This window comes from Periophthalmus magnuspinnatus, chromosome 1 (assembly GCF_009829125.3).
Source record: "Periophthalmus magnuspinnatus isolate fPerMag1 chromosome 1, fPerMag1.2.pri, whole genome shotgun sequence".
Taxonomy (NCBI): Eukaryota; Metazoa; Chordata; class Actinopteri; order Gobiiformes; family Gobiidae; genus Periophthalmus; species Periophthalmus magnuspinnatus.
The window spans coordinates 12,704,157-12,729,011 of NC_047126.1; the positions used below are offsets into that span (position 1 = coordinate 12,704,157).

The 24,855-nt window shown below is 40.1% G+C and overlaps 3 protein-coding genes across 4 annotated transcripts in view; 2 read left to right on the forward strand and 1 right to left on the reverse strand.

Annotated features, from left to right (window-relative positions):
- Positions 1-286: 286 nt before the first annotated feature.
- On the reverse strand, positions 287-5,520 carry get3 (guided entry of tail-anchored proteins factor 3, ATPase). Its single transcript, XM_033971188.2, has 7 exons — positions 5,329-5,520; positions 4,551-4,698; positions 4,302-4,450; positions 3,851-4,001; positions 3,662-3,769; positions 3,144-3,341; positions 287-1,325 (listed from the first exon to the last, which is right to left on the reverse strand). The coding sequence occupies exons 1-7, from the start codon at positions 5,469-5,471 to the stop codon at positions 1,197-1,199; spliced, it is 1,026 nt and encodes a 341-aa protein (XP_033827079.1). The 5' UTR covers positions 5,472-5,520; the 3' UTR covers positions 287-1,196.
- A 948-nt stretch (positions 5,521-6,468) lies between these two features.
- LOC117393879 (organic cation/carnitine transporter 2-like) lies at positions 6,469-16,063 on the forward strand. Its single transcript, XM_055221497.1, has 11 exons — positions 6,469-6,675; positions 12,284-12,469; positions 12,981-13,084; positions 13,150-13,304; positions 13,697-13,868; positions 14,100-14,226; positions 14,423-14,508; positions 14,781-14,995; positions 15,472-15,654; positions 15,737-15,872; positions 15,976-16,063. The coding sequence occupies exons 1-11, from the start codon at positions 6,469-6,471 to the stop codon at positions 16,061-16,063; spliced, it is 1,659 nt and encodes a 552-aa protein (XP_055077472.1).
- Positions 16,064-17,812: 1,749 nt separating this feature from the next.
- The window catches only part of grk4 (G protein-coupled receptor kinase 4), a 43,372-nt gene continuing 36,329 nt past the window's right edge, over positions 17,813-24,855 (forward strand). The window contains exon 1 of one of the 2 annotated variants that reach the window (XM_033990916.2): positions 17,813-18,142. In XM_033990916.2, the coding sequence (XP_033846807.1) occupies positions 18,091-18,142 (52 nt within the window). In that variant the 5' untranslated portion in view covers positions 17,813-18,090. The remainder of the gene's footprint in view (positions 18,143-24,855) is intronic. The other variant, XM_033990997.2, reaches the window with a different exon arrangement.

Here is a 24,855-nt window from a genome sequence, read left to right on the forward strand (position 1 = left end):
GCAATGGGGCACATGTTCTGTACAGTAGAGGCATGAAAGAGTCTCCAATGGAGCATGGCTAACTTTGGCATGTAAACAGTTTTATGGTTTAGCATAGTATGTTTGCTACTTGTACTTACTACTACTTGATGTAATCATGTTAGTATTGTAAGACTAGATGAATACTACAGTAATTTATTTATCTTTACTTCATACAGTTATTAATATGGTGTAAATGAAATGTGGGAGCTTATGCTTAAGCCTTAAGTGGGACATTGCATATCAAATTATGAGTACACAATATAGATAGCAGAAACAAAGTTTGTTTAATATTTTTACCATCAACTTAATTTAAAAGATAATCTCTAGAAAACAGTTTCCGACTCAAAAGCATTCAGTCACATAAAGAGAAAATTAAATGTAACTGTGGATGATTCTTTCAGGTATTACTAGTTGAACAAGCAAGTCGCTTTACCACAAATGTGCCTCTACTCTGTTGCATCCTTCCTTTAGACCTGACCGCAGACATTCAACATCAGATAAGGCGAGAGTCCATTTAGTGTTTTTGTTGACGCTGAAATGTGGGTAACTGTCCAGCATCGTCAGTGAATTCTCCAGTCTTATCTTTGACTTACTATGGGTCAAAGCAGCAGCTTAGCAGCTTTAGCTAAATATATAGAAGCTAAAGGGGATATTGCATGACACTTCTCAAAGTTATAATTGGATTGCTTTAAGTTAGCACACAAAAGTTAATTTTTACCGTCTAGTACGTTGAAAAAACATTTTGTTGCAATGGTCTCAATTTACATAAACTTTGGTAATTACTTTTCACCAAATTACACGCTAGTTAATTCGGAATGCAACTTAATGATAAACACGTGTAAAACATTTACAATCTGCAAGTTCATGAATCCATTCCAAACTCAAGTCTTGGGGGAAAGTAAAATGATGAGTTAAATGCTTTGTATCTGAAAAGACATATTGCCACCCTAGTAATGAACGCTTTGAGTCATGGCTCTCCTTCCCCCGAAAGGATGACATCTCTGTACACTCACTCTGTAACTAAAGGACATTTGTTTGAGGCTTGATAGGGAGAAGACGTGTGTTAAATCTGTAGGTGTTTTTTTTGCGGCAGTGGAGGGAGAGGCTGAAACGGGGGGGGGGGGGGAGAGAGGGAGAGTTGCAGAGAGTTCTTCTTTCTTCCTGACTGAAGAAAATCACTTGTTTGGTGGCTTGTACGGCTCCAGAAGTTGCTTAGAGAAAGTGTTGACCTTATCTGCACCTCGGACCTCGTGGGGCAGCAGAGGTAACTTGACTATGTGGAAGTCCTCATAGAGATCCTCCATCTGCAGTGAAAACACAGAACACAATAAGAAATACTGCTCTGTAATGGTGATGTATGTAAGTTTATTTTCACTGCTGCAATTTGTTGGTGGTACACTAAAAATACTTCCGGTGGCAGGCCAATTTGACATGAGCCACTAATGACCCTAGTGGTAACTCCCTGTCCACCTTTCTACCATTCTGACCCTTTCTAGCTTTCTGTGGTTGTCACCATATCCCTTATTCCTTTTGCTTATATGGTTGAATTCTAAGTGTGGCTTTCTCAAAAACAACTTACACTGCTTTGAGCTATTTCCAATATTCCTCCTCTGAGTTTTGTCTGAGTAAGAGGATGACAACAGTGCAAAAGTAAAAATTGAAATATCCATCCACTTTCTTCCGCTTATCTGGGGCCGGGTTGAGGTTGGAAAGTTGAAATAGCTCAGATTAAATTTTTTCAGGGACATTTCATGTTTTAGGGTCTCAGGTTGTTTTAGTTATAGGCTGACCATGTACAGTGCTGTGGATCTATGAGGTGTCTGACAGTTCCTGGGAGCAGAGCCATGAGATCTTTTCCCATTTAAGGCAGAAGGTAAAAGAAGGCCAGTACATACTTAAGTTTTAAAAAATTATAAGTACATTTTTTGTGTTTGCCTGTTGCAGCCATGTATGAGTAGTTCATGGTGTAAGAGTTATACTGGCTCCAGATTACAACAGATAATGTGTACATGGTTTACTTAGTTTAATCATAGTCCATTGATGTTTTTGCTTTAACATTTTATTATTGGATTATGGGTTTGTTTTTAGATGGTCTAGGGTTATGAGTTATGCTTTTCATGTTTAATTTTTTGTTGTTTGATATAGTTTTTCTTTTTGCTGGTTGTTTCACACCATGTGTGTGAATACCAACAAGTTGTACACTCACAAAATACAATACATTGTTGCTCGGACTCAAGGTTTCTGTGGCCCTGCCATTGCATGGGAGATCACGCTGTGCTGACAAGAATATCCTCCTTCACATACATACACTGATACACACTAATACAAACTGTAAATATAAACACACCCTTCTCAGGGCTCTCCCTCTATTCTTTCTGGAGGGCCTGTAGCTACTCTGTTCACTTTTGTCTAACTACGCTTTAGCTTTACCTATGTGAGGCTCAATAAATCCTCCTGTCTTTACATTTCAGATTCATAGTCCATGGTTTGCACCAGAAACGAGCATCCGTACCTGTGATTATAATCAATTCCAATTTCCCATCATCTCTCTTTTTCTTAATTATTGCTATGAGATTTTTATTTTTATTTACATATGACTAGATGTAATTACAGTTAACATAATATCTATTTTGAATGATAAACTGACAATTTGGAAAGTTTGACTTATATTATGTAAATGCGGCGTTGCAAAGTAAAGTACAAGTAATAAAGTGCTGTACTTAAGTAAAGTACAGATGTCTAAAATGTGTACTTAAGTACATTTTGAAGTGGATACATTTGACTTTTATTTCACCACATTTGAGAGCAGGTATCTGCGCTTTCTATTCCACTGCAATTTTTAAATGGACTGAAAAGTATTTTTTATGACTGATCTCAAAATCTGCATGATATACTTTTAATTTTTGCTCTTTAGGGTGCATTTTTAAACAGGTACTCTAATATTTTTACTTGAGTAGATTCTTTTCCGGTATCTGTACTTTTACTTCAGTACAACATTAAGTACTTCTTCCACCACTGTGTAAATACATGTTTTTCCAACTAGACTAGACAATATACCATGCATCTTGTTTTTTATCTATAAGAAATTATAAATAAAATATTTTTTGAATAGGACAACCAACCTGATCTAAGTACTTGGACTGGATTTTATGCCGAGCTTCACACATTTTACACGGCCTCTCCATGTCAGGGAAAACGAGTTGGTTGACGATGATGTTGTGTGTGTCAATGCGGCATTTAGCCAGCTCCTGAATCAGCCGCTCAGTCTCATAGAGGGACAGAAACTCAGCAATGCACACACAGATGAAGGTGGTCTGCTCCTGGAGGACAAAGGCAACTTCACAGTAAATATTACAATAAATATTTAAATTGAAGACCACTTTAGGCCAATGAGAGAATAATGCTAAAGAATGACAATTTAAAATTATAAAAGGTAAATTGCTGGACGAGTCCTGAGGAAGCTCTAAAACAAGTTATTAGGCAGTGCGAGAAACAGATGAAAATCAAACAAAAAAAAGATTGATGGATCTTTATCCATTTTGGATAAATTTCAAATACTGTTATTTAAATAATAAAAACTGTACCGGGCCTTAGTAAACAAAGAAAAAGTGATTGAAACACATTATTACAGATTACTTACAGGGTCCTTAAACTGCTCACTGACAGAGCGAATAACTGGGAGTGTTTCTTCCAGCTTTGATGCTAACTGATCTGCATTCATGTCACCCAAACCGAGCATGTTACACATCTGAGAACAGAACAAGGAATTGAAAGAAACTTAATTAACCCAAGCTAAACCTGTAGATAATATCTTCTGATTGAGTTTTACCTGAGAGATGAAAGGGCTGATCTGATTTTTGATCTGCATGAGGCGGCCCAAACCTCGTTCTACAATGGTGGGAAAGTTAAGAAGCCGAAGTGTGTGGCCAGTCGGGGCAGTGTCAAAGACAACCACAGAAAAATTCATTCCTTTCACTAATCTAAGACACATGAAGAAGGCAACAGAAACTGCATTAGAAAAACATGTAACAGGTTGTTAAAGATGATACATTTAGATTTTGTTCCTCATAAACCTCAGTAATGATCTAAAATTACACACCTTAAAAGCAGGACAAGACAGAATTACTCAAAACATGCATCAATCAATCAAAATACAACTCTGAGAAGGCTAATGAAAGAGGGAAAAAGATTTAAGTTTAAAAAGTTTGTTATAGTATGCAAGATTGACTTTCTCTAAAATAGAAAGGTTTTGTTTTGCTCTCAAGATGGGGCTGCTTCACCTCATGACCTCTGCATAACTCATAGCTTCGTCGATGCCTGGAAAAGCACTCATTGCCTCCTGCATCATCTTCTTGCCCATACTGAGCATATTGTCCTCCTCAAAGAACTCATCGGGCAACTCCGCCACTCCCAGGCTCGGGTCTATCTCCTGCATTGACAAACAATACAAAATATTGCCATTAATGTCTACCAAAAATCTGTCAATTAAAGAGCAGTCACATCTGTAACTGCATTAAGGGTACACTTACCATTGCAAAAAGGTTGTCATAGCCCTTGACTTTGGTGGGCACCTTAGAGAACTTCTGGTCAAAAGCATCAGAAATGTTGTGGGCTGGATCTGTGGAGATGATGAGGACACTTTCCCTCACTGCAGCTAGCTGGACTGCCAAACTACAGCTGAAAAACACATGAAATGAAGACACATATTAACAATTCATTCACATATTTCAAATTATTATATAGTAGTACATTTAAGGGGCACCTACAGTATGGAAGAACAATACAAACTGACTCGCACTGGTGTTGGATAAAATATCTAGTGTCGATATTACAGGATATATGCCTTTTAAAAGCTGACATATGACAAATGACAAATATGTGAGCATCTTTCCTTAAGTTCAACTTCAGAGTTTAAACTTTAAGGTCTCTTGGATGAGAAATAAAACGTTCACCAAATTTACTACTTTAAAAAAATACTAAAATCAGATTACGACGTTTTATTGTTAAAATCGGTCCAACTAATAGAAAATGTGAAGCCACCAAAGCAAACCATCTGACAGACCGATTATATCAGACCTAAAATATTTACAACATCCATGTAACCGGCTAATGCATCTGAACAATATATAAAAATACATGTTTGCTTCATGGCCTAGCAACAAAGAACAAATATATTACTTTCATGTAATATTTAGATAATAAATCTAAACTGAATGAAACGTCAACATGCTAACGGCTAAGTGGCTAAGCTAGCGGTGAGTCACCACTCCACCATGGCCTGTACGTGGTTTCTGTGTTTTAACTTACCTACACGTAGTTTTACCGACACCGCCTTTGCCCCCCACAAATATCCATTTTAGGGATTTTTGTTCAATTATATTTTTTAGTGTTGGTTCAAGCGGCTCCACGTCAGGTGCATCTTCAAACTCGTCTTCCATAGATGCCGCCATCTTGTCTGTGTACACTGGGCCGCGGTTGCCAGATCAGAAAGTTGTTTTCCAGCCCAGTAGCAGCATAAAACCTACTCAAAAATCTATCAGTGGGAATGTGATACGGAATCTAAAATATTCCTCATGCACAAAACTAAAACTGTGCAATGTAAAACTATACCTGAAGGACGCTGAGATGAATAAAAAGGCCCTCCAGTGCAGTGATTCTCAAACTGTGCTACATGTAGGTCTTTTAAAAATCAAATTTTAAAAGCATGAAACGCCGAAATACTTTAATAACTTAGTGGTTTATTAAGTTTCAAAAACAGATTTTTGATAAAATTATATGTTTTGTGGTCATTAGTTACTACATAGCTCGATTAATCCTGAGCAAGCTTTCAAACCTGAGCCTATTTCAGGAACCGGTTGAGCAGGCGTTCACTGTTGAGCTTCATTAAAAATGGTAAGGGGCATGCATTTTCCAATATCTGATGAACGTGAGATGGCAAACAGACCATATTTATTTCCATGAGCATTTCCAGAGTGTGAGGGGCCACAGGATATTGCACATGTCTCTACCTGCACTAGCTACATCATATTTTTAATATTTCCATTTACAGTGAGGGTTTCAGATTCATTAAGCTAAGGGCAGGGCTTCTGACAGTTTTCTCTGGTAGTTTCTGACAGTGCCACGCCATGTCCTGGTGTGGGATATCTGAGGCCTCTTACACATTACACTGAAAAACAAAAAAACAAAAAAACAGAATGTCCAGATCCACCTTTCAGTAACAGTAGCTATAGGTCACTAGATAACACAGGAACCTGACCTAGTTAAAGACATTGTTTCAACTGGGAATGTGAGTAAAAATAGTCAAATGAAAGCAACAGTATTCATTTTAGAACAGGGAAAGATAAAAGGAGTCACTCTGGTCTAGCTAGTTCAATATGTCAGTTTACATGTAGGCTTCAAAATTTCAGCAAGCTAAACTAAATCCTTATTTTTTTGGACAGTAAGAGAATGAATTATGAGGAAAGAGTTGCGTTTCTGGGAAATTGGGGCCCGTTTCAGAGACGACTGTTTATTGTGCTATGCTTGTGTTCTATTCCTCCAGGATTCACAATTTTATCAGTGATCTTTTTACTGGCCACACCACCTCATCAGTGCTACATCCCATCAAACTCCAATCTTAGTCACGAATGGATTCAAGCCATCATTCCTGCACAGGTAAATGAGAAAAAACAAACAAAATCATATGTCATTACTGTGAGCATGCTTGCATCTCCACAAAACTATTTCGTCTGGAGGAAGGCCTTTTTCTTGCTTGTCTCCATGGAAATGTTGTTCCTTGGCTATAATGTTCAATAGTATGATCTTCATGCAGAATATTACAAAGTATGGCTTTCTATTTCCATGGAATCATGGAATCATCATAAAGTTACACTGTGTTAATTTAAAGTTCCTATATTACGTAAAATTGACTGTTATAGCTTTAAGCTTTAGATTTTTGTGTTTGATTATTTCAATATTTGTCCAGATTGCTTTGGAAAATTTGTATTTGTAGAATAGATTATATATTTCCTCTTCGTCATTACAAAAGATGCACTTAGTTTCAACTGCTTTAAATTTGAATATGAGCAGATTTGTTGGATACATTCTATCCTTCTAGTTCAGTTCTCTGATCTTATTATTTATACAGAAACTGAAGGGGTTTAACTGTTTTTTGCACCGGTTGATGTTTGTGAATAGGGAAGTCCACTATGATTTACAAGTTAGTATGGTTTTATTTAAGGGTTGAAGGCAGTTTTGGATATGTTTATTGGGACATTTATTGCTGCTAACATCAATACCATCAATAAGTAATGGACCAATAATTACAACTGTTTCAGTTTTTTATGCACTTTCATCAAACGATTGGGGATGCTTAGTGATGAAATAATGAAATTACATTCTTTGGAAGTAATTGTAAAATCTTTCATTCTAATACAAATATCATGAGAATGTAGTCGTCCATTGTCGTCTATAAGGTCTTATATTATTTGCTTGTCAAACATTTGGTTAATAAGATTGATTTGTTTCTTTTAAAAATATATTTATTATCCTAAATAATACATTTATGTGGAGAGAACATATGTTTATAACAAAGTTTTCATGCTAAGACGGCTTGTTGATAAAAGGCGCATTGTTTTACTGGTAACACCGTAGTTACATCTCAATAGAAAGTTGAGACCTCATCTTTAAAAATATAGAGATAAAATACCACAAGGAACCTGTATTTTTAAGGCATTGCTTTTTCATCTACTTGAATATGTCATTTAATTCTGTCAAGACTAAAAGCTCCAGACGTCCAGTTTCTTTTGGGTTGTTTCATACTGTTCTTTTTTGCAGTGATGTTTCTTCTTCCAAACAAAGTCTCTGATTGACATTAATATTAGTACAGACTTAATCACCCACATTTAAAGATAAAGCAATGTAAACAAACCTGGAAACTTGTTATGTATCAAGGCTGGTCTAGGGAGATTTAGGTACAAACTATAGGATGAAGGGGGCAGAAAATGAGGAGAATGTGTGTACACAAAAATAGAATATTTATTTTAAAGAAATATAGAATATGCAGTTTAACAAAATATAAGTAAAAATTAGTCTAACAAAAATAACTGGCAAATAAATAAACTGAAGTCCATGGCACTTAGCTGTGGTGGCAGCTTTTATGGACAGCTGATTGCAATTACAGCTGGATCAGCTGGCAGCACCTGGTAGCAGGACAGGTAGAGGGAGGGAAAAGAACAAAAAAGAAAGAGGGAGAGAGGAAAGAGGGACGAAAATGTAAATAGCACAAACTGTATCTGGATATCTATCTTTTACCTCCAGATTACATATAACTGTATCATTACATTTGTACAAACACAATATTTCACATTTAGACAACTTGAGTTTCAGGCCTGATACATCAGAAAAATTGTGAACCATTGTTAAAGGCTGACTAACCTGAAATTTCTCTTGTAGGAAAGTAAATGTATCATCTACCAATCCTTTCAAATGTTTCTAAATCTTTGATCTCTTGTATATAAATGGATAATATTTCAAGACAATAAAAACAGAAATGGAACTGTTGACCCTCGTCTTATCGAACTTGTTACTGGAAATGTAGAAGTAGCTGTTAAAGTTCTTGTACAGCAATGTACAATGTAATGAATGACTGAGCTAAAATTTGGCCTGAAACCGAATGCTTGTGTAACGTTATAACTTAAACAAATAGTGATGTTCAACTGTGTTGTGTGCTTTATAAAAATCAATAAATATAATGTTCAGAGTAATCTAGCAAGTCAAAATGAGTCTTATGTTTGAACTAATGTGTCGTTTGTATATAGAGTTTGCGGTTCACTAATGATATCATTGAGACCCTTCTTGTAATCAGTGTTTAGCAAAGTAATGGGTCTCTAATTTTCAATTCTAGTTGTTTAAGTTTGGGTATTAAACAGATAACTCTTTGTTTCATTGTGTGTATCATTTTGTTGGTTCAGTTTATTGCTTCAATGTTTCCAAAAAGTGGCTGTTCAATGATATCCTGGAACTCAGCTGGGAGTCCATCATTCCCAGATGCCTTCACTTTTTCAGTGATTTAACAGCAATCTCCACTTCTGTTTTTGTGATCGGTGAGTCACTTTGACATTGAAACGTATCAGGTACAGAGGGAATAGAGTGGATGGATTGAATAAATGGATCACATACTTCAGGTAGAGGTGTAAATATTACTGTAAAAGTCTTTATTTCATTTGGACACAGGACACTGTCTTCTAGCTTTAAATGGGTAATATTGTTTTGACTAAGAGCGGTTCAGAAGCCCCTTATGATGAGAGATCAATCAAGGCTAGTTACATCGTGCTACCAGCCTTTCCCCACGCGGCCTGGCCGGGCTCAGCTCGAAGGAGTGACGTGGGGCCGTCCTCACGTGGACCCACCACCCGGGGCGGCAGACCAAGACGGGGGCCTCGACAACCGGATCTCCGGACATGGAGACTAGCTCTGGGGACATGGAATGTCATCTCGCTGGGGGGGAAGGAGACAGAGCTTGTGCAGGAGGTTGAGCGATACTCACTAGATATAGTCGGCCTCACCTCCACGCACAGCTTGGGCTCTAGAACACAACTCCTTGAGAGAGGCTGGACTCTCCATTTCTCTGTCATTGCCCGCGGGGAGAGGCGGCGAGGTGGTGCAGGCTTGCTCATTGCCCCACAGCTCAGTCGCCTCGTATTGGGGTTCACCCCAATGAACGAGAAAGTCGCGTCCCTACGCCTTCGGGTTGGGGACAGGTCTATCACTGTTGTGGCGGCCTATGGGCCAAACAACAGTGCAGAGTACCCGACCTTCTTGGAGTCCCTGGGAGGGGTACTAGACAGTGCACTGACCCGGGACCCCATTGTTCTCCTGAGGGACTTCAAGGACTTCTTCTTGGACACTCGGGTGAAGAGAGGGGCTGAGCTGTCAACCGATCACCACCTGGTGGTGAGTTGGATCTGCTAGCAGAGGAGGAAGCCGGACAGACCTGGCAGGCCCAAGCGTATCGTAAGGGTCTGTTGGCAGAGCCTTCTGTCAGGGGGTCTTCAACTCACACCTCTGGGAGAACTTCTCCCTGATCCCGGGGGCGGCTGGGGACATGGACTCCAAGTGGGCCATGTTCTCCACCTGTATTGTCGATGCCGCCACTCGTAGCTGTGGTCGTAAGGTCTGCGGTGCTTGTTGCGGCAGCAATCCCCGAACCCGGTGGTGGACACCGGAAGTAAGGGATGTCGTCAAGCTGAAGAAGGAGTCCTATAGAGCTTTGTTGGCTCATGGGACTCCTGAGGCAGCCGATGAGTACCGGCCGGCCAAGCGTGCCGTGGCTCGTGTAGTCCCAGAGGCAAAAACTCAGGGTTGGGAGGAGTTCGGGGAGGCCATGGAGGAGGACTATCGGATGGCCAAAGAAATTCTGGGAAACCGACCGATGCCTCAGGAGGGTGAAGCAGTGCTTCACCAACACTGTTTACAGTGCGGGTGGAGAGCTGCTGACCTTAACTGGGGATGTTGTCAGGCGGTGGAAGGAATACTTTGAGGATCTCCTCAATCCTAGTCATGTCTTCCGTGTTTTGTGGACCTGGAGAAGGCATTCGACCATGTCCCTTGTGGTGTCCTTTGGGGGGTGCTCCAGGAGTATGGGATCCGGGGCTCTTTGCTAAGGGCTTTCCGGTCCCCATTGCTGGAACTAAGTCAGACTTGTTCCCAGTGCATGTTGGACTCTGCCAGGGCTGCCCTTTGTCACCGGTTCTGTTCATTATATTTACGGACAGAATTTCTAGGCGCAGCCAGGGGCCGGAGGGGGTTTGGTTCGGGAACCACAGGACCTCATCTCTGCTGTTTGCAGATGTTGTCCTGACCTTCTTCGCGCCAGGACCTGCAGCAGGCACTGGGGCAGTTTGCAGCGGAGTGTGAAGTGGCTGGGATGAGAATCAGCTCCTCCAAATCTAAGGCCATGGTTCTCGACCAGAAAAAGGCGGCTTGCCCTCTCCGGGTGGGTGGTGAGTCTCTGCCTCAAGTGGAGGAGTTCAAGTATCTCGAGGTCTTGTTCACGAGTGAGGGAAGGATGGAGCATGAGATTGACAGGCGGATCGGTGCAGCATCTGCAGTGATGTGGTCGCTATATCAGACTGTTGTGGTAAAGAAGGAGCTGAGTTGAAAGGCAAAGCTCTTTATTTACCGGTCAGTCTACGTTACTATCCTCACCTATGGTCGTGAGCTCTGGGCAATGACCAAAAGGACAAGATTGCGGATACAAGCGGCCAAAATGGGTTTCCTTTGCAGGGTGGCTGGGCGCACCCTTAGGGATAGGTTGAGGAGACAGTGAGAAGCTCAGCCACACAGGAGGAGCTCGGAGTAGAGCTGTTGCTCCTACACGTCAAGAGGAGCTAGTTGAGGTGGCTCGGGCATCTACTCAGGATGTCTCCCGGACGCCTCCCCAGGGAGGTGTTTGGGGCATGTCCCACCAGGAGGAGGCCCCGGGGAAGACCCAAGACACGCTGGAGGGACTATGTCTCTCAGCTGGCCTGGGAATGCCTTGGGGTCCCACCAGAGGAGCTGGAGGACGTGTCTGGGGTGAGAGAAGTCTGGGAGTCCCTGCTTAGACTGCTGCCCCCTCGACCCAGCCCCGCAAAGCGGAAGAAAATGGATGGATGGATGTTTTGCTTTTGACTTATTTTTTACTACATTGTTTTTTTTTCAAAATGTTTGTTTAAATGTTTGTACCTCATCAAGGGAAAGTTTGTTGGTTTTACCACTTTTCAGTCTGGGTGTGTGAGTAGTCGAAGCAGGTAGTAGTTGAAAAAGTTCTGCATATGTGGAGATGGGAGAAGCGTATGCTCCTTTCACCTGTTCCCTTTTCTCAATCTCCGCCATCTTTTTCTTCCTTTAAAGATCCTCCGCTTTGATGTTCCAAGTAGACAGCAGCGTTGACATGTTTCTTTTGGGTTAGTTTGTCTGAAATACTGGCTTTAAGGCATGAGAAAGGCATAGGAAATCAGCATGCATGCTGAACTGTGATGGTGAATTAAAAACACAGTGAAGGACTTTCTGTATTATCACATGACATCACAATAATAAGAAGACTATAGAACGAACTCAGGTTTAAATGTTCCAGACCAGGTTAGATGGGTGTTTCCGCAACAGAAAGTTTAAGCTAACCATCAAACATCTGATAAATATCTATTTATCTTTATTTACACTTTTTTAAATTGCCCAAAAATGTGTCATGTGTTTTTGTTAGCTCACCCACTAAGTGAATAAGGAACACATGTTTTTGCAGGAAGAGCAGAGGAGTTGCAGTCGCTATGCTCTGGACATAGTGATGAATGCTTCTCTTAATGGCCTCAGACCCGGACAGGGCAACGCTACAGAGTCAGAGGTCATGCTACAGACCCTCCCATTGGAGGAGTGTGGTGATGGATGGAGCTTCAGCCAACAGTACTTCACTTCCACAGTGGTGACTGAGGTAAGTAGACATTACCATCATTAATTACTTATGCAAAGAAATAAATTGTGTCCTTCGAGGATATCTATGGTTTTCAAAGTTAAAAATTTGGACCATTGTCATGGTAACTGACAATTCACATAATTATTCTTTACACAGGCATATGGTAGGAGGATTTTCGTTATTTGCTAATTTTGATTTGTTGATAGTGTAAGTTTATTTATTCTTTTTAGTTTGGTTGATAAAAAAAAAAATACAGGCATTTGTAAAAAATATTCTGGATCCCAGAATACACACTATTTTTTTGTTTGATACTGCTATTTAATTTCCCTAACTTTGTTTTTACATGTACATGTGTGTAACAAAAATAATTTCCCCTTAGATATAAATGCAAGTAATTCTGAATGATTCTGAATGGTAAAAAGTCCTCAGAATGACTTCCAACAGGAATCTGATAACATGAATATACAATGCCACATTTGCAGGATTTTACCCAGATAAACCAGTGTTCGTCTCTTCTGCTCTGTTTCAGTTCAACCTAGTGTGTGGAGACCAGTGGAAGCAGCCTCTCTCCTCTCTCATTTTCTTCCTAGGAGGATTGTGTGGGTGCTTTGTGTGTGGACAGCTCTCCGACCGGTAACGCTGAGACAACTCAAACTTCAAGAGTAAAACTGTTTCTGAAATACTGATGTTGTGTGCAGAGTGGGTCGGAAGCCAGTGCTGTTTAGCTCATTGCTGCTGCTTGGTGTCTTTGGTGGTGGCTTGGCCCTAGCACCATCATGGCCTGTGTTTATGGCCCTCTTCTTTATGCTTGGTTTGGAGCAGGGTACCATCTATGTTGTTATCTTTGTACTTGGTAAATCACTTAACTATTAACTATTTGCTATGCTTTTGTATCAAATATTGTAGGCCTATTATTTAGCATACACAAACACTTTAAGAAACTTTAAACTTTAATATTTAAGACTTCAATAGGAAGTCAATACTTGGTAACACTTCCCTTAACAAAAATACTTCTACTTTAGAACATAGAATCATGGCAATTATTCAGGGGAACATGACACATTTGTCATTCTACTATATTTTATGATAACATAATTAAAGCTGACCATAACCTGACCCAAAGTTTACTTTCAGGTTACTCTACTAGAATAACAATATATTTTTTAAAAAAGATACTTACTTATACTTACTATCATAAGGTTTTGGAGTCCTGTCTGTTCAGGAGTATTGCTCTTGTCTCTGTAGGATCAGAGGTGCTGACTGGGAAGACGAGGGTGGTCTTCTCTGGCCTTGCTTTGCCTGTCTTCTTCGCCTTTGGCTCCATGCTCCTACCTTGCACTGCATATGTGCTCACAAGCTGGAGACATCTGACTTGGGCTATTGCAGCCTCTAGTATTGCCTGCCTACCATTCGGGTGGTAAGACAATGTAAAGTCTGGGAGTTGAGGTGGGATGATATACAAACTGTAAGATAGGAAGCAAAGATTCCTAATAATAATTTTGCAATTATCCAGCCATTATCAATGTTTTATAATGTGTCAATGATGTGCCAAATGGGTTACTTGACATCAAAGATTACATTATAAAACAAACAACTGTGTAAATTTGTGTACATTTTATAGTATTTCTGTGAATATCCTGTGGCACAGGGTGGTCCCAGAGTCTCCTCGCTGGCTGCTCTCTCTAGGGCACAAAGAGGACGCTGAAAGGATCCTCCAGATGGCCGCTTTAGAGACTCAGGTCGAAGCTCCTGCCAGTATTTTCCCCCCAGAGGAGGTTCTACTAACTGTTCAACTTCACACACATCACACATTAACATTTGCTTAGATTAACTCATTTTCAGTGCTAATTTCAGACTCAAATGTATATGCTGTATTTACCGTAAATGTGTAAATGTTTCTTATGATGTGTTATATAAAGTGTTCTCATAATAGGTGAGACTAAACTTGGTTTGTTTTTTTTGTTGTTGTAGGCATTTAGTATGGAGTCATGTACCTTCTTAGACCTGCTGAAAACCAGAAACATCCGGCACATCACTGTAATACTCTGGATCAGCTGGTGAGGTTCCATATTCAGATAAAGGAAGGGTTTGGGTGTATCTTTGTCTACAAATCTCAACTTATCATTTCTAACTGCAATATGCACATGCTAATTTTATTGTTTATTTATAACAGAGGTTTTTATTGCACTAAAACATTTGCAATTCAGGAGTTTCAATACAGCTAAACGTCTGGGACAAAATTAGTGGACTTGTAGTAGACACCTGTGATGTAGTGGTTTAGACTGAAGCGTCTCTCATATTTTGACTTTTGATCAATTGTTTGCTGCAGGCTTTCTATTTATGTTAGCAACTACGGCCTGTCATTCAGCGCAACTGGTTTGCGTGAGAGCCCTTTCTTGACCTACATCCTTGTCTCGGCTATTGAACTTCCTTCATACCTGTTCAGCTTGCTTGCAGCGGCATACTGTCGTCGCAGAATGGCCTTCATCATATTTGGTGCAGTGGCCATCGTAGGTGTGCTCCCCATCTTTCTCACCACAGATAGTGAGTCAAATCTGTTTTCACCTAGATAACAACACATTTTTTTAACTTTGTCTTGATTCAGTTTTAAAAATAACTCTTAAAAATGTAAAACATCCTACCTACAAACATATTACTATCAGACACTGCAACAGAACATGAAGAACAATAGAAAGTGAAGAAATGTAACACATCAAATAATATAGGATTTAAAAAAAAGCTTTATTAACTACTCAGAATGTAAAAGCTTAAATACTGTGTAAATGCTGTTATTCTATTATTGTTTAAACATCTGCAGAGACAATTCAGTTTTGGGCTCTAATGGCTTGAACCAACCAGAGAGCTCCTTTCTAGTTTACTCCTCCTATTTACTAAACTTTAGAAACCAGGACAAAGACTGTAGTTATGTATTTTACTAATTATTTTTATTAAAACTAGTTGTACTAGTAGTTAAATAATGAAATGGTCTCTGAGTGCAGCCTCTGCAGCTCTGTGTGCAGTTTGCCCGACTGTTACCCTGTGTCTTGTGCTGGTGTGTAAATTTGGGGTCCTGGTTGTAATCAGCTGCATGTATATCCACACCGGAGAGCTGTTCCCCACAATCATCCGTAACACAGCTATGTCCTCCTGTGCCATGTTTGGGCGTCTGGGTGCATGCTTATCACCGTACCTCCAGCACCTGGGTCAGTTAAAAACACAAATCCCTCTTCTTTCAGTTTTGTCCTCACCCTAACCCTTTGTCCGTACACTTGTGTTCCTATGCAGCCGTGGTAGCGCCCTCACTGCCCTGGCTGGTGTTGGCTTTGCTGCCTTTGCTGACTGTGCTGCTGCTCTCCTTCCTCCCAGAGACTTTCCAAGAACCACTGCCTGATGCTATTGAACAGATGGCCAAGCCACAAAGGTTAGCTGCTCAATCTGTGATTTAATACAAATGTTATGACGTCCTGGGATTCAGGGGCAGAGCCCTGGCATTGGATTATGTCATGTTTGTCTGACTGTTTCAGATTGATGTTCGGATGCTGCTCTTCATCCAATGAAAAAGTCACCACTGTCGCTCCTGTTCCGGAGGTCCTCTGCACCACTCGCCTCTGATGTGGGTCCAAACCCTCTCAGTGTGGAAAACACGACTTTGAACCAAAAAAGAAGAACCTTTAGTTTACAATATTTTTAGTTTTTCACAATTTTAAAATAGAAAGCAAGTTCTTTGTTTGAAACTTTTGTTCACTGACAAATGCAATAAAACTTATTATGATTTACAGTATTATTATCCATAAACTGTACACTACCATTATCATAGTCACTAGTCATTTTGCAAATGTAGACTTTAATCTGAGCCTTTCAGATTATAAATGACAGTCATGTTTAAGAAGAAATTTGGAAAGGTATAAGCCACTTTGGATGCCTTACAACTAGGTCAAACACACACACTTTAGATTAAGAATAGTAATACTTTTTTTTTTAATTAGGCACCTTTCTAGACACTCAAGGTATCCTCACAACACTGAACATGTACAAAGCATCAACATGCAAAAGTTGGTACATTGAGACATAATGGATTGTGATCATCCTGTCACGATAACAATTAAAACTGAAATTCACTCCACTCTCAGTAGTGAAAAGCTCCTTCAGCTTCCACAGCTGTCCTGGTCTAAATTGACAGAAGCAAGGCTGCCAGTCTGCACCATCCGTCCCTCCAATCACCAATCACCTATCACTCACACACCGCATCCACACATGAGCAAGAGAGATGAAGAGTCTTGCCCAAAGACAACATCTGCCCTAGTTTGAATGGTTTTGTCCCAGCCACTAAGCCACTGGTAGCTGAATTTCACACAAATTTTACCTGCACATAGCAGCACATTTCCTTTGACTAAAGAACTAAGGCCAGACATGAAGCAGATGCAGATCTCCCCGAAATTTTATTTTTGTATTTTTTAGCCATAGCCTCAAGGTGGCGGCACAGACTCTATATTGGTCTATGTAATTAGGCTATGGACGAGCTCGTGAACGTCGCATCTCCAGAGTGAAAGGGAGCTGCGCACAAATGAGATAAATGAGAATGGGACAAAGAGGGATTTTTTTTTTGACTCGTAAATATATTCGGGAATCTTATTGCAACCGCAACATATTTCTTTCAGATTTTTTGTAATCAAGGACAAGAAGAGCAAAACAATGAAAAAAATAACAATGAACTTTATTATAAACAATTGCCTCTTGGTTGTTTTACACGTGCTAGATGCAAACGCACATGGTCACAAATGGCTTACTAGGGATGCTAGTCTGATCTGATTTTCTTCTGACCACCTTGATCTGAGAAGAAATGTCTATAGGCTAATGCCTTTATTTATCCAACCTTAAACGTGATGGTGTCTCACTTGTAGTATTTTTATTTGCCTCGAACGATTTATTCAAGCCCTGGATGATACAGACTGTTGAGCTGTGATACACAAGCAGCGGCTGATACTGGTATTTTAACATAAACTTGATGTAATTTGACTTAAAATCTTCGTGGTATTTGTTTACTTCAGGAAAATGCATAATTGGATGAGGACTGTTATTAAATCAAAGGTGTTTGTACAGATGAAACACTGTAAAATATGGCCAAATCTATAACTGTACTTTAACCTTCAAAATAAAACCTAAAAATGTTCAGTACACCCCGGGGCACTGGTGCGTGAGTGTGCGTGTGTGTGCGTGAGTGTGCGTGAGAGTGCGTGAGTGTGCGTGAGAGTGCGTGAGTGTGCGTGTATGTGCGTGAGAGTGCGTGAGTGTGCGCGTATGTGCGTGAGTGTGCAGGGCCGCTGCTGGTTGTAAATTGATCCCTCCCACTCGCTGGTCCCTGTGCAGAGGAGGGGCGAGGAGGAGGGAACCGAAGCAGGAAGGAAGACAGCAGGCTGTGAATGCTAACAAGCCCGTGGTAATACTGCTCCGTAGGTAGGCTTTGATAATACATATTGCAATGGAGATGAACGACGACCACTATTGAAGACCTACTATGCGCCAGGCCGCGTCTCCTCTGTGCGCGTGCAGCAGCCGCCGTCGTCGGTGCGTTTGATGTGAAAACCGTCTTTTCCACTGAGTGAAATGTATCGCGACTGCTTGGGATTCACATTCTGACAATGGAGATTGAAAATATCGTGGCCAACACGGTTCTCCTGAAGGCAAGAGAAGGTAAGCTCCACACAACAGCATAATTAAAGCAATATTTCCTCCCACCTTAGGACATGGCTATGGTGGAGCTCGCGCTCTCGGCGGTCCTTTGGATTTATGCTTCTCTGTGCCCCATCCTTGCGCAGCACATTGTCTCCAGGCAAACACCAAACATATTCCGCAGAAATCCGCTGTTTGGATCCGCACAGCGCACGTCTTCAGCGGGCAGGTTAACATAGGCCCCGGCTGTACCGAGAAGGAGGATGAACGCAGGGAGTGTTTGCAGCATCGCGCCTAATGCAGCGTTGCACTTAGAGCTGTCGAGCAAAATATTTTCACTCACAAACACCAGTGGTTTGCGAATATGCATTATTATCGGTGACATTCCTGTTTTGTGGTTTTCATGTTGCGCGTTTTTTTCTCTGGAAATTGAATAACCTTGTCTATTGGAGACCCTGCCCCAGCTACACATTGCCTCTTACCTGTCATTTGAGGTTTACCATGTTTCGAGCCTAATTAGGAGACAAGCGTGAACGTGTGCATTGCGTGACGCTAAAACATGGCACTGCATTGGCGTATGTGTGTTTGGTTTGTGTTAAACTTTTATGGAGAGGAGTCTGGAAGCAGAGCGCTGGCAGACGAGAGAGAGGCCTAAAACTGTGCCCCAGCGGCCCCTGCGTTCACCCCGCGGCAGAGGGACCCGAGTACCCCTGACTGTGCTCACCTGGAGGAGGAGGAGGAGGCGAGCCTTCATCGTTTCCATGAGATGGCAGAGCTGAGAGTCTACTTTGTATCAGTGTGTGGGCGCAGAGCAGGCGTAAAGCATTGTATCAGCCAGGCTTGAGGAAAGGTGTGATGAGAGAACAGTTAACCATTTTTACTGTTTTCTTGCACAGGTGTTGTCTAAGTTGTTTCCCCTCTCTCCATTCATTGCTATTGCTTGGTTTAGAGTGTGCCAAGGACTCCCGTGCCTGTGATTTGCATTATAGTCAGGCCGTGTTTCTGTTCAAGATGAAACGCCAACGCAGAAATGGATTATTCACAGCAACAGTGAGTGCATTTTATGGCTGTTGCTTTTGTACCTGTTTTAAATGGTACCAGGCTTGCCTTATGCTCTCTACCCAGATCCTGTACTCTGAGTTGTGTACACCTGCCTTTTAACCTTACTAAAATGACAAACAAGTGTTTTAAACTATACCCTACTACAAGTAACAAAATGCATTACAGATTTAGAAAGATTAATTTGATACATCCACCCAATAAAAAAAAAAAAAAGATTTGATGCAGTCCATTACATGTAACACACACATATATACTAATAGTAACACATACAGAAACTATTGGTAACACATGCACATATACTATTAGTAACACATACAGACACTATTGGTAACACATGCACATATACTATTAGTAACACACACAGACACTATTAGTAACACATACAGACACTATTAGTAACACATACAGACACTATTAGTAACACATACAGACACTATTCGTAACACATACAGAGACTATTCGTAACACATGCACATATACTAATGGTAACACATGTACATATACTAATGGTAACACATGTACATATACTAATGGTAACACACACAGACACTATTAGTAACACATACAGATACTATTGGTAACACATGCACATATACTAATAGTAACACATACAGACAATATTGGTAACACATGCACATATACTATTAGTAACACACACAGACACTATTAGTAACACACACAGACACTATTAGTAACACATACAGACACTATTAGTAACACATACAGACACTATTCGTAACACATACAGAGACTATTGGTAACACATGCACATATACTAATGGTAACACATGTACATATACTAATGGTAACACATGTACATATACTAATGGTAACACATACAGACACTATTAGTAACACATGCACATATACTATTAGTAACACATGCACATATACTATTAGTAACACATACAGACACTATTGGTAACACATGCACATATACAACTACAACCAATAACATGTACAGACACTATTGGTGTCTGTATATGTTACTAATGGTATATGTGCATATGGTAACACATGCACATATACCATTAGTAACATATACAGACAATATTAGTAACACATACACATATACTACAAGTAACATATACAGACACTATTGGTGTATGGCATATACACCAATAGTGTCTATTGGTGTATGGTATATGTGCATATGGTAACACATGCACATATACTACCAATAACATATACAGACACTATTGGTAACACCCCCCCCCCCCCCCCCCCCCCACACACACACACACACATATGCTATTGAAGTCTGTGTCGCAATTACTTTAGAACAGTTTATTTACTTAATTTAACCAGGAAAGTCCCACTAATTGACTTGTTTATAAAGTTTTAAAAACATGGCAATTACAAAAAATGTGTTTATTTATTCACATTGTCAAGCATATGAATTGCATAAATGCTGTCCATGCTGTTGAATTGCAGCTCACTATTTGATTATATTAATGATGAAGTCTGTTAGATGTGGTTAGCAGGTGTAATAAGGAAATTACTTTTTGCAGTAAACAGTTCTGCAAAAGTCAGGTTTTGAGTCAGCAATTAAGTGTCATAGTATATACTATTTTGCATCTTTCCTTGCATCTTTTAATGATAAACAATCAGCTGAAACTGGTCATTTATATTGATTTGATATCTTCAAAAATCTTGATGGCCTTCTTTTGACACACTATGATCTTTACACAATAAAAAATAGGCCTATATTTGTGTAGGTTAAGCTAGGATGAGATGCCAAAAATATTACTATGTGTTGGTGCCAAGAGATTACAACTTTGATTTTATAGTAAATGAATCAGACAGAAAAGCATTACTTAACAATATAACAATATGTGTAAACTTGCAGGTCCTCATGATTTTCTATTACTGTGTTGTCCACCTCCTTGTGAGGATGTGCAAAACACAGTGACTTCTGTGGCACTGTGACTTCAGTGTGCAACAAAGACGTTATATAACTTCAGAGGTCTCACAGCAACATTGCAAAAAATAAAACATGTTCAATACTTTTGCTCAGCTTTCTTCATAAATATAGTGCAAAAGTGTGACGTAGTCTGCTGGGTCCACCTTTTAGCTGGGGGAAGTGCTGCTTTGGTGATGAGAACCAGTGTTCCTTTTTCAGCCCTGTTTCTCACATTTGTTAGGAAGATAATTATCTACACTATTGGGCTGTAAATTTATTTGCGTCTTGAGTTTGTATTTTTTGTAGCCATTTTTCCTCATTGGTGCCTAATTAGGATGTCAATATTATAATATGCACTCTTAAGGCCCATTATGGGTTGGGACTAGTTTGGATTTTGACTCTTAATTAATAACTTTTTTTCTTTATGATTTTTGTTTTTTGCAGCACCAAAATATTGAAAACTGTTGTCATTCCAGTGATCATATCAAGCCAAACAAAAATCACCTAAACCTCTTTCTTCTTTTGGGGCTGCTCCATTTTAGAAACAAACAAACAAACAAACAAATAAAACACTTCAGTTGCAGTTCTACTGACAAGTATTGTGATTACATTTAGATTTGTGTCTTTATATATTTGAATTGGTTTCTGTTCCGGCTGCACATGGTACAGCTCCAGGAGTATTAGCATTTGAGAAAAATGAAATATGAACTGCCAAACTAATTCAGGAATTCCATGCATTTCATGTTTGGAGAGATCAAAAAACTGCATTTTTTTCAGTAACAGGATATTTTGAAATAATTGCTGTCTTTGAGTTTGATTATTTCACTTTAATTGAGATTATGATATTTATATGATTGTGATATATTGTGCAACCTTACTTATCTTTTCCGCACAAAAATTTATTTTACACCTCTTACTCTCACGGTCTCCCATCTCCCAGTCTTTAGCACTCCTCCCTGTGCAGAGTCACCACTTCTGAGGTTGTAGCAGTGACGTTAGCTGGCGTAGCTTTATTAGCCTGTGGTTGTCGCCGGGCTAACACTTGTTGTCATCACTCTGGGGTGTTTCCTGCAGCTTAGCCTCTTAAAACCCGCTGCTTTGTGACTGGGCCTTGATGTGGTGCTCTCTTTACGGTTATTAAAGCCACAAACAGCAGGAGATGCAGTGCGCTCATGTGTACGCACTTCGGCTTCCACAAATGCTTAGCTTGCCGGCTTCAGGGTGTTCATTAACGCAATTTCTGGGCCAAGCTTACTAAGCAGAAAGAGGCTTTTTTAAACCACTTTGTCAACATCGCACAGCCGTTACTGCAGACTATAAATAAAAAGGGAAAAGGGAGTTTGAGAGAACACCTGTCATCTTTAACAGTGTTGGCCAATATTAAAGGTTCCCTGTGTAACATTTCTGTTTGGGGAACACCACCTGCTTGTCTCCAGATGTTACTGCTTTGCATAGAATGTTCTGGTATGCCAAAAAGAACTTGTAACCCACAAGCAAATGACACTAGCAGACTAAGTTACTGGTCAGATCTGTAGATGTGTGACTCTGCTCACAGTAAGAATACTTGTGTTCCAGAGTAATAAAAAGTAATGTAATGACAAAAATGCTAGATATGTGTCATGCCATTCTGTGGGGTGTTCCAGGCAAAGCAATAACATCTCCATGGGGACAAGCAGGTGGTGTGTCTTCCTCCAAAAAAGTTACAATGTGCTCCTTGCATTGATTTCCAAACTGTAGTTACATTCAATAAATGACAGATATTATGTACGCCTACTTTTAACATATTATTGTGAGCTGTGGAGGGTTTGAAAAACCAGTTTACTAGAATTGTCACGTTGCAAAATGTGGTCGATAGTGTTGTTGTTCATTGTAATATTGTCTGGAAAAATATAATTGTAATATTGTCAGTTTACAATTTGCTCTTGTGAAAGCTTTTGGTGCACTTGCTGCTTCTGTTGGTTAACCCTGGTAAAACTACATTATCATTGTAATCCAGGTTTGGGTTGGCTAGGGTTTTAGTTGCTTCAGGCTCTATCCTCTAAATTCTCAATGCAGTTCTTGATGTACATTTGGAGAATCATTGTTATCATTGACTGCAACAAATCTAAGCTACACAATATGGATTTACACTACAAGTTTGTCTGCCTGCATGAATTGAAATGGAACAGTCATGGTCTATGGTCAACTGTTTTGTGGTACGCTGTTTTTCTAGCCCTTACACAAACTGTTATTTTAAGCCGTAAACGTTTAAAACATTCCTGGGTCATTTTTCTTTGCATGCATGTTCTCCATCAATCAGCAGAGATGTTGTACTATCTAACATTATCTTCGAGGTGCTCTATGTGCCATGAGGTGCTCTAGGTGCCATGTGTTCCTCTGTCAAGGGCTTAAATCTGGAGATAACCGCCTCAATATCTTCCTGTTTTTTCAACTCGGCCGTGAAATCATCGAGCCAGTTCTTTATCAGACACGGTTAATAACATGATTAGCATGATTGACCATTAAGTTTGTAACTTTAACATCTTCTGTGCCCAATCGTCTGGTTTATATTGTTCTCTGACTGTCCTCAATGGCATCATTCAAAATGGTATGGAATAATGGTCCAGTATAAGGGGGTAAAGACAGGTGTTGTAAAAGGAATAAATATTGTTGGTTGAACTGAAAAAAAGATCACTGCATTGGGTTTACATTACGTACATTAGACTCTAGAGATTGACCAGTATGTTTTTGTTTTGTTTGTTTTCTTATGGCTGATCAGTTAGCAGATGCACTAATATTTTGAGGCTGATATGTTCAACTGGTTTTAATCATTGATTGATTCATTTAGTGGGGCAGCAGTTGCTATAGCGCATACTTTCATTGTGTCCTTAGGCAAGACACTTCACAGCTTGCTGTATGACTGTGATGTGTGTGGTGTTACTCAGAGTGGTGAATGGCGCAGATTGGCAGCCTCTCTTTGATCTGTCCACCTCAGGTCAGCTGTGACTACAGTAGTATCTCACCACCACGGAGTATGGAGTGAATGAATAAGTGCTTTGGGCTTCTTGAAAAGCACTATATAAATCTTTGTTGCACTGAAATGTTCATCATGTATCTTTTTAGTCATGTAGTCAGCTCAAACTAAATATTGTCCTTAAAGCTCCAGCAAAGGCCAGTGTCCTCTCTATCTTTATACACAATACAGCTATAGCCATAATGCAAAACAAAGTTTGAAAAAGCCCACCAACAGATTAAACAAAGGAGAAGCAGAGTACTAGTGTTTATATGGTGGTGCATGTGATGTGAGCGGACCTCTCTCTCTCAGCTGATATGTGTATTTAACCGCGGAGTATACACATGGATTACCTTGTGCAAACACTGCCCATTTGCTTTGAATAGGCAACACAGATACTTACAGCTAATGTTTTCCTTATCAGGGGCTACTCCAGCCAATCTCACACTATAGGCCAGAGAGAGGCAAGTCTACAGCATTCATTTATCATAGACATGCTCTGCTATTGTGCTTGAGTGCGTGTGCATACTTGTATTACAATGGGTCTAAACTATGCATGACCCTTTCTCATTTCCTACCATTTAAGTCATGTTTTTGGGAGTGCACAGCGGTGGTTGTCCGAGCGTGCACAGGCACTGCTGCTGGGTGGGGGTCACGTCCAGAGAGGCATGGACTGGTACCAAATATTTAGGCTGCGATTCCCTCAGCCAAAAATATCTCAGTAAACAGCGTTATCAGTGTTTGTACAGAAATATTCAGGCAAAAAGTAGTGTTTTT

Coding starts and splice junctions, on each gene's coding strand:
- get3 (XM_033971188.2), bottom strand. CDS start 5,471: ATGGCGGCATCTATGGAAGACGAGTTTGAAGATGCACCTGACGTGGAG. Junction 4,699..5,328: donor GTCGGTAAAACTACGTGTAG/GTAAGTTAAAAC, acceptor TGTGTTTTTCAG/CTGTAGTTTGGCAGTCCAGC. Junction 1,326..3,143: donor AGTCCAAGTACTTAGATCAG/GTTGGTTGTCCT, acceptor TTTTCACTGCAG/ATGGAGGATCTCTATGAGGA.
- LOC117393879 (XM_055221497.1), top strand. CDS start 6,469: ATGAATTATGAGGAAAGAGTTGCGTTTCTGGGAAATTGGGGCCCGTTT. Junction 13,305..13,696: donor TGTTGTTATCTTTGTACTTG/GTAAATCACTTA, acceptor TTGTCTCTGTAG/GATCAGAGGTGCTGACTGGG. Junction 14,996..15,471: donor CATCTTTCTCACCACAGATA/GTGAGTCAAATC, acceptor CTCTGTGTGCAG/TTTGCCCGACTGTTACCCTG.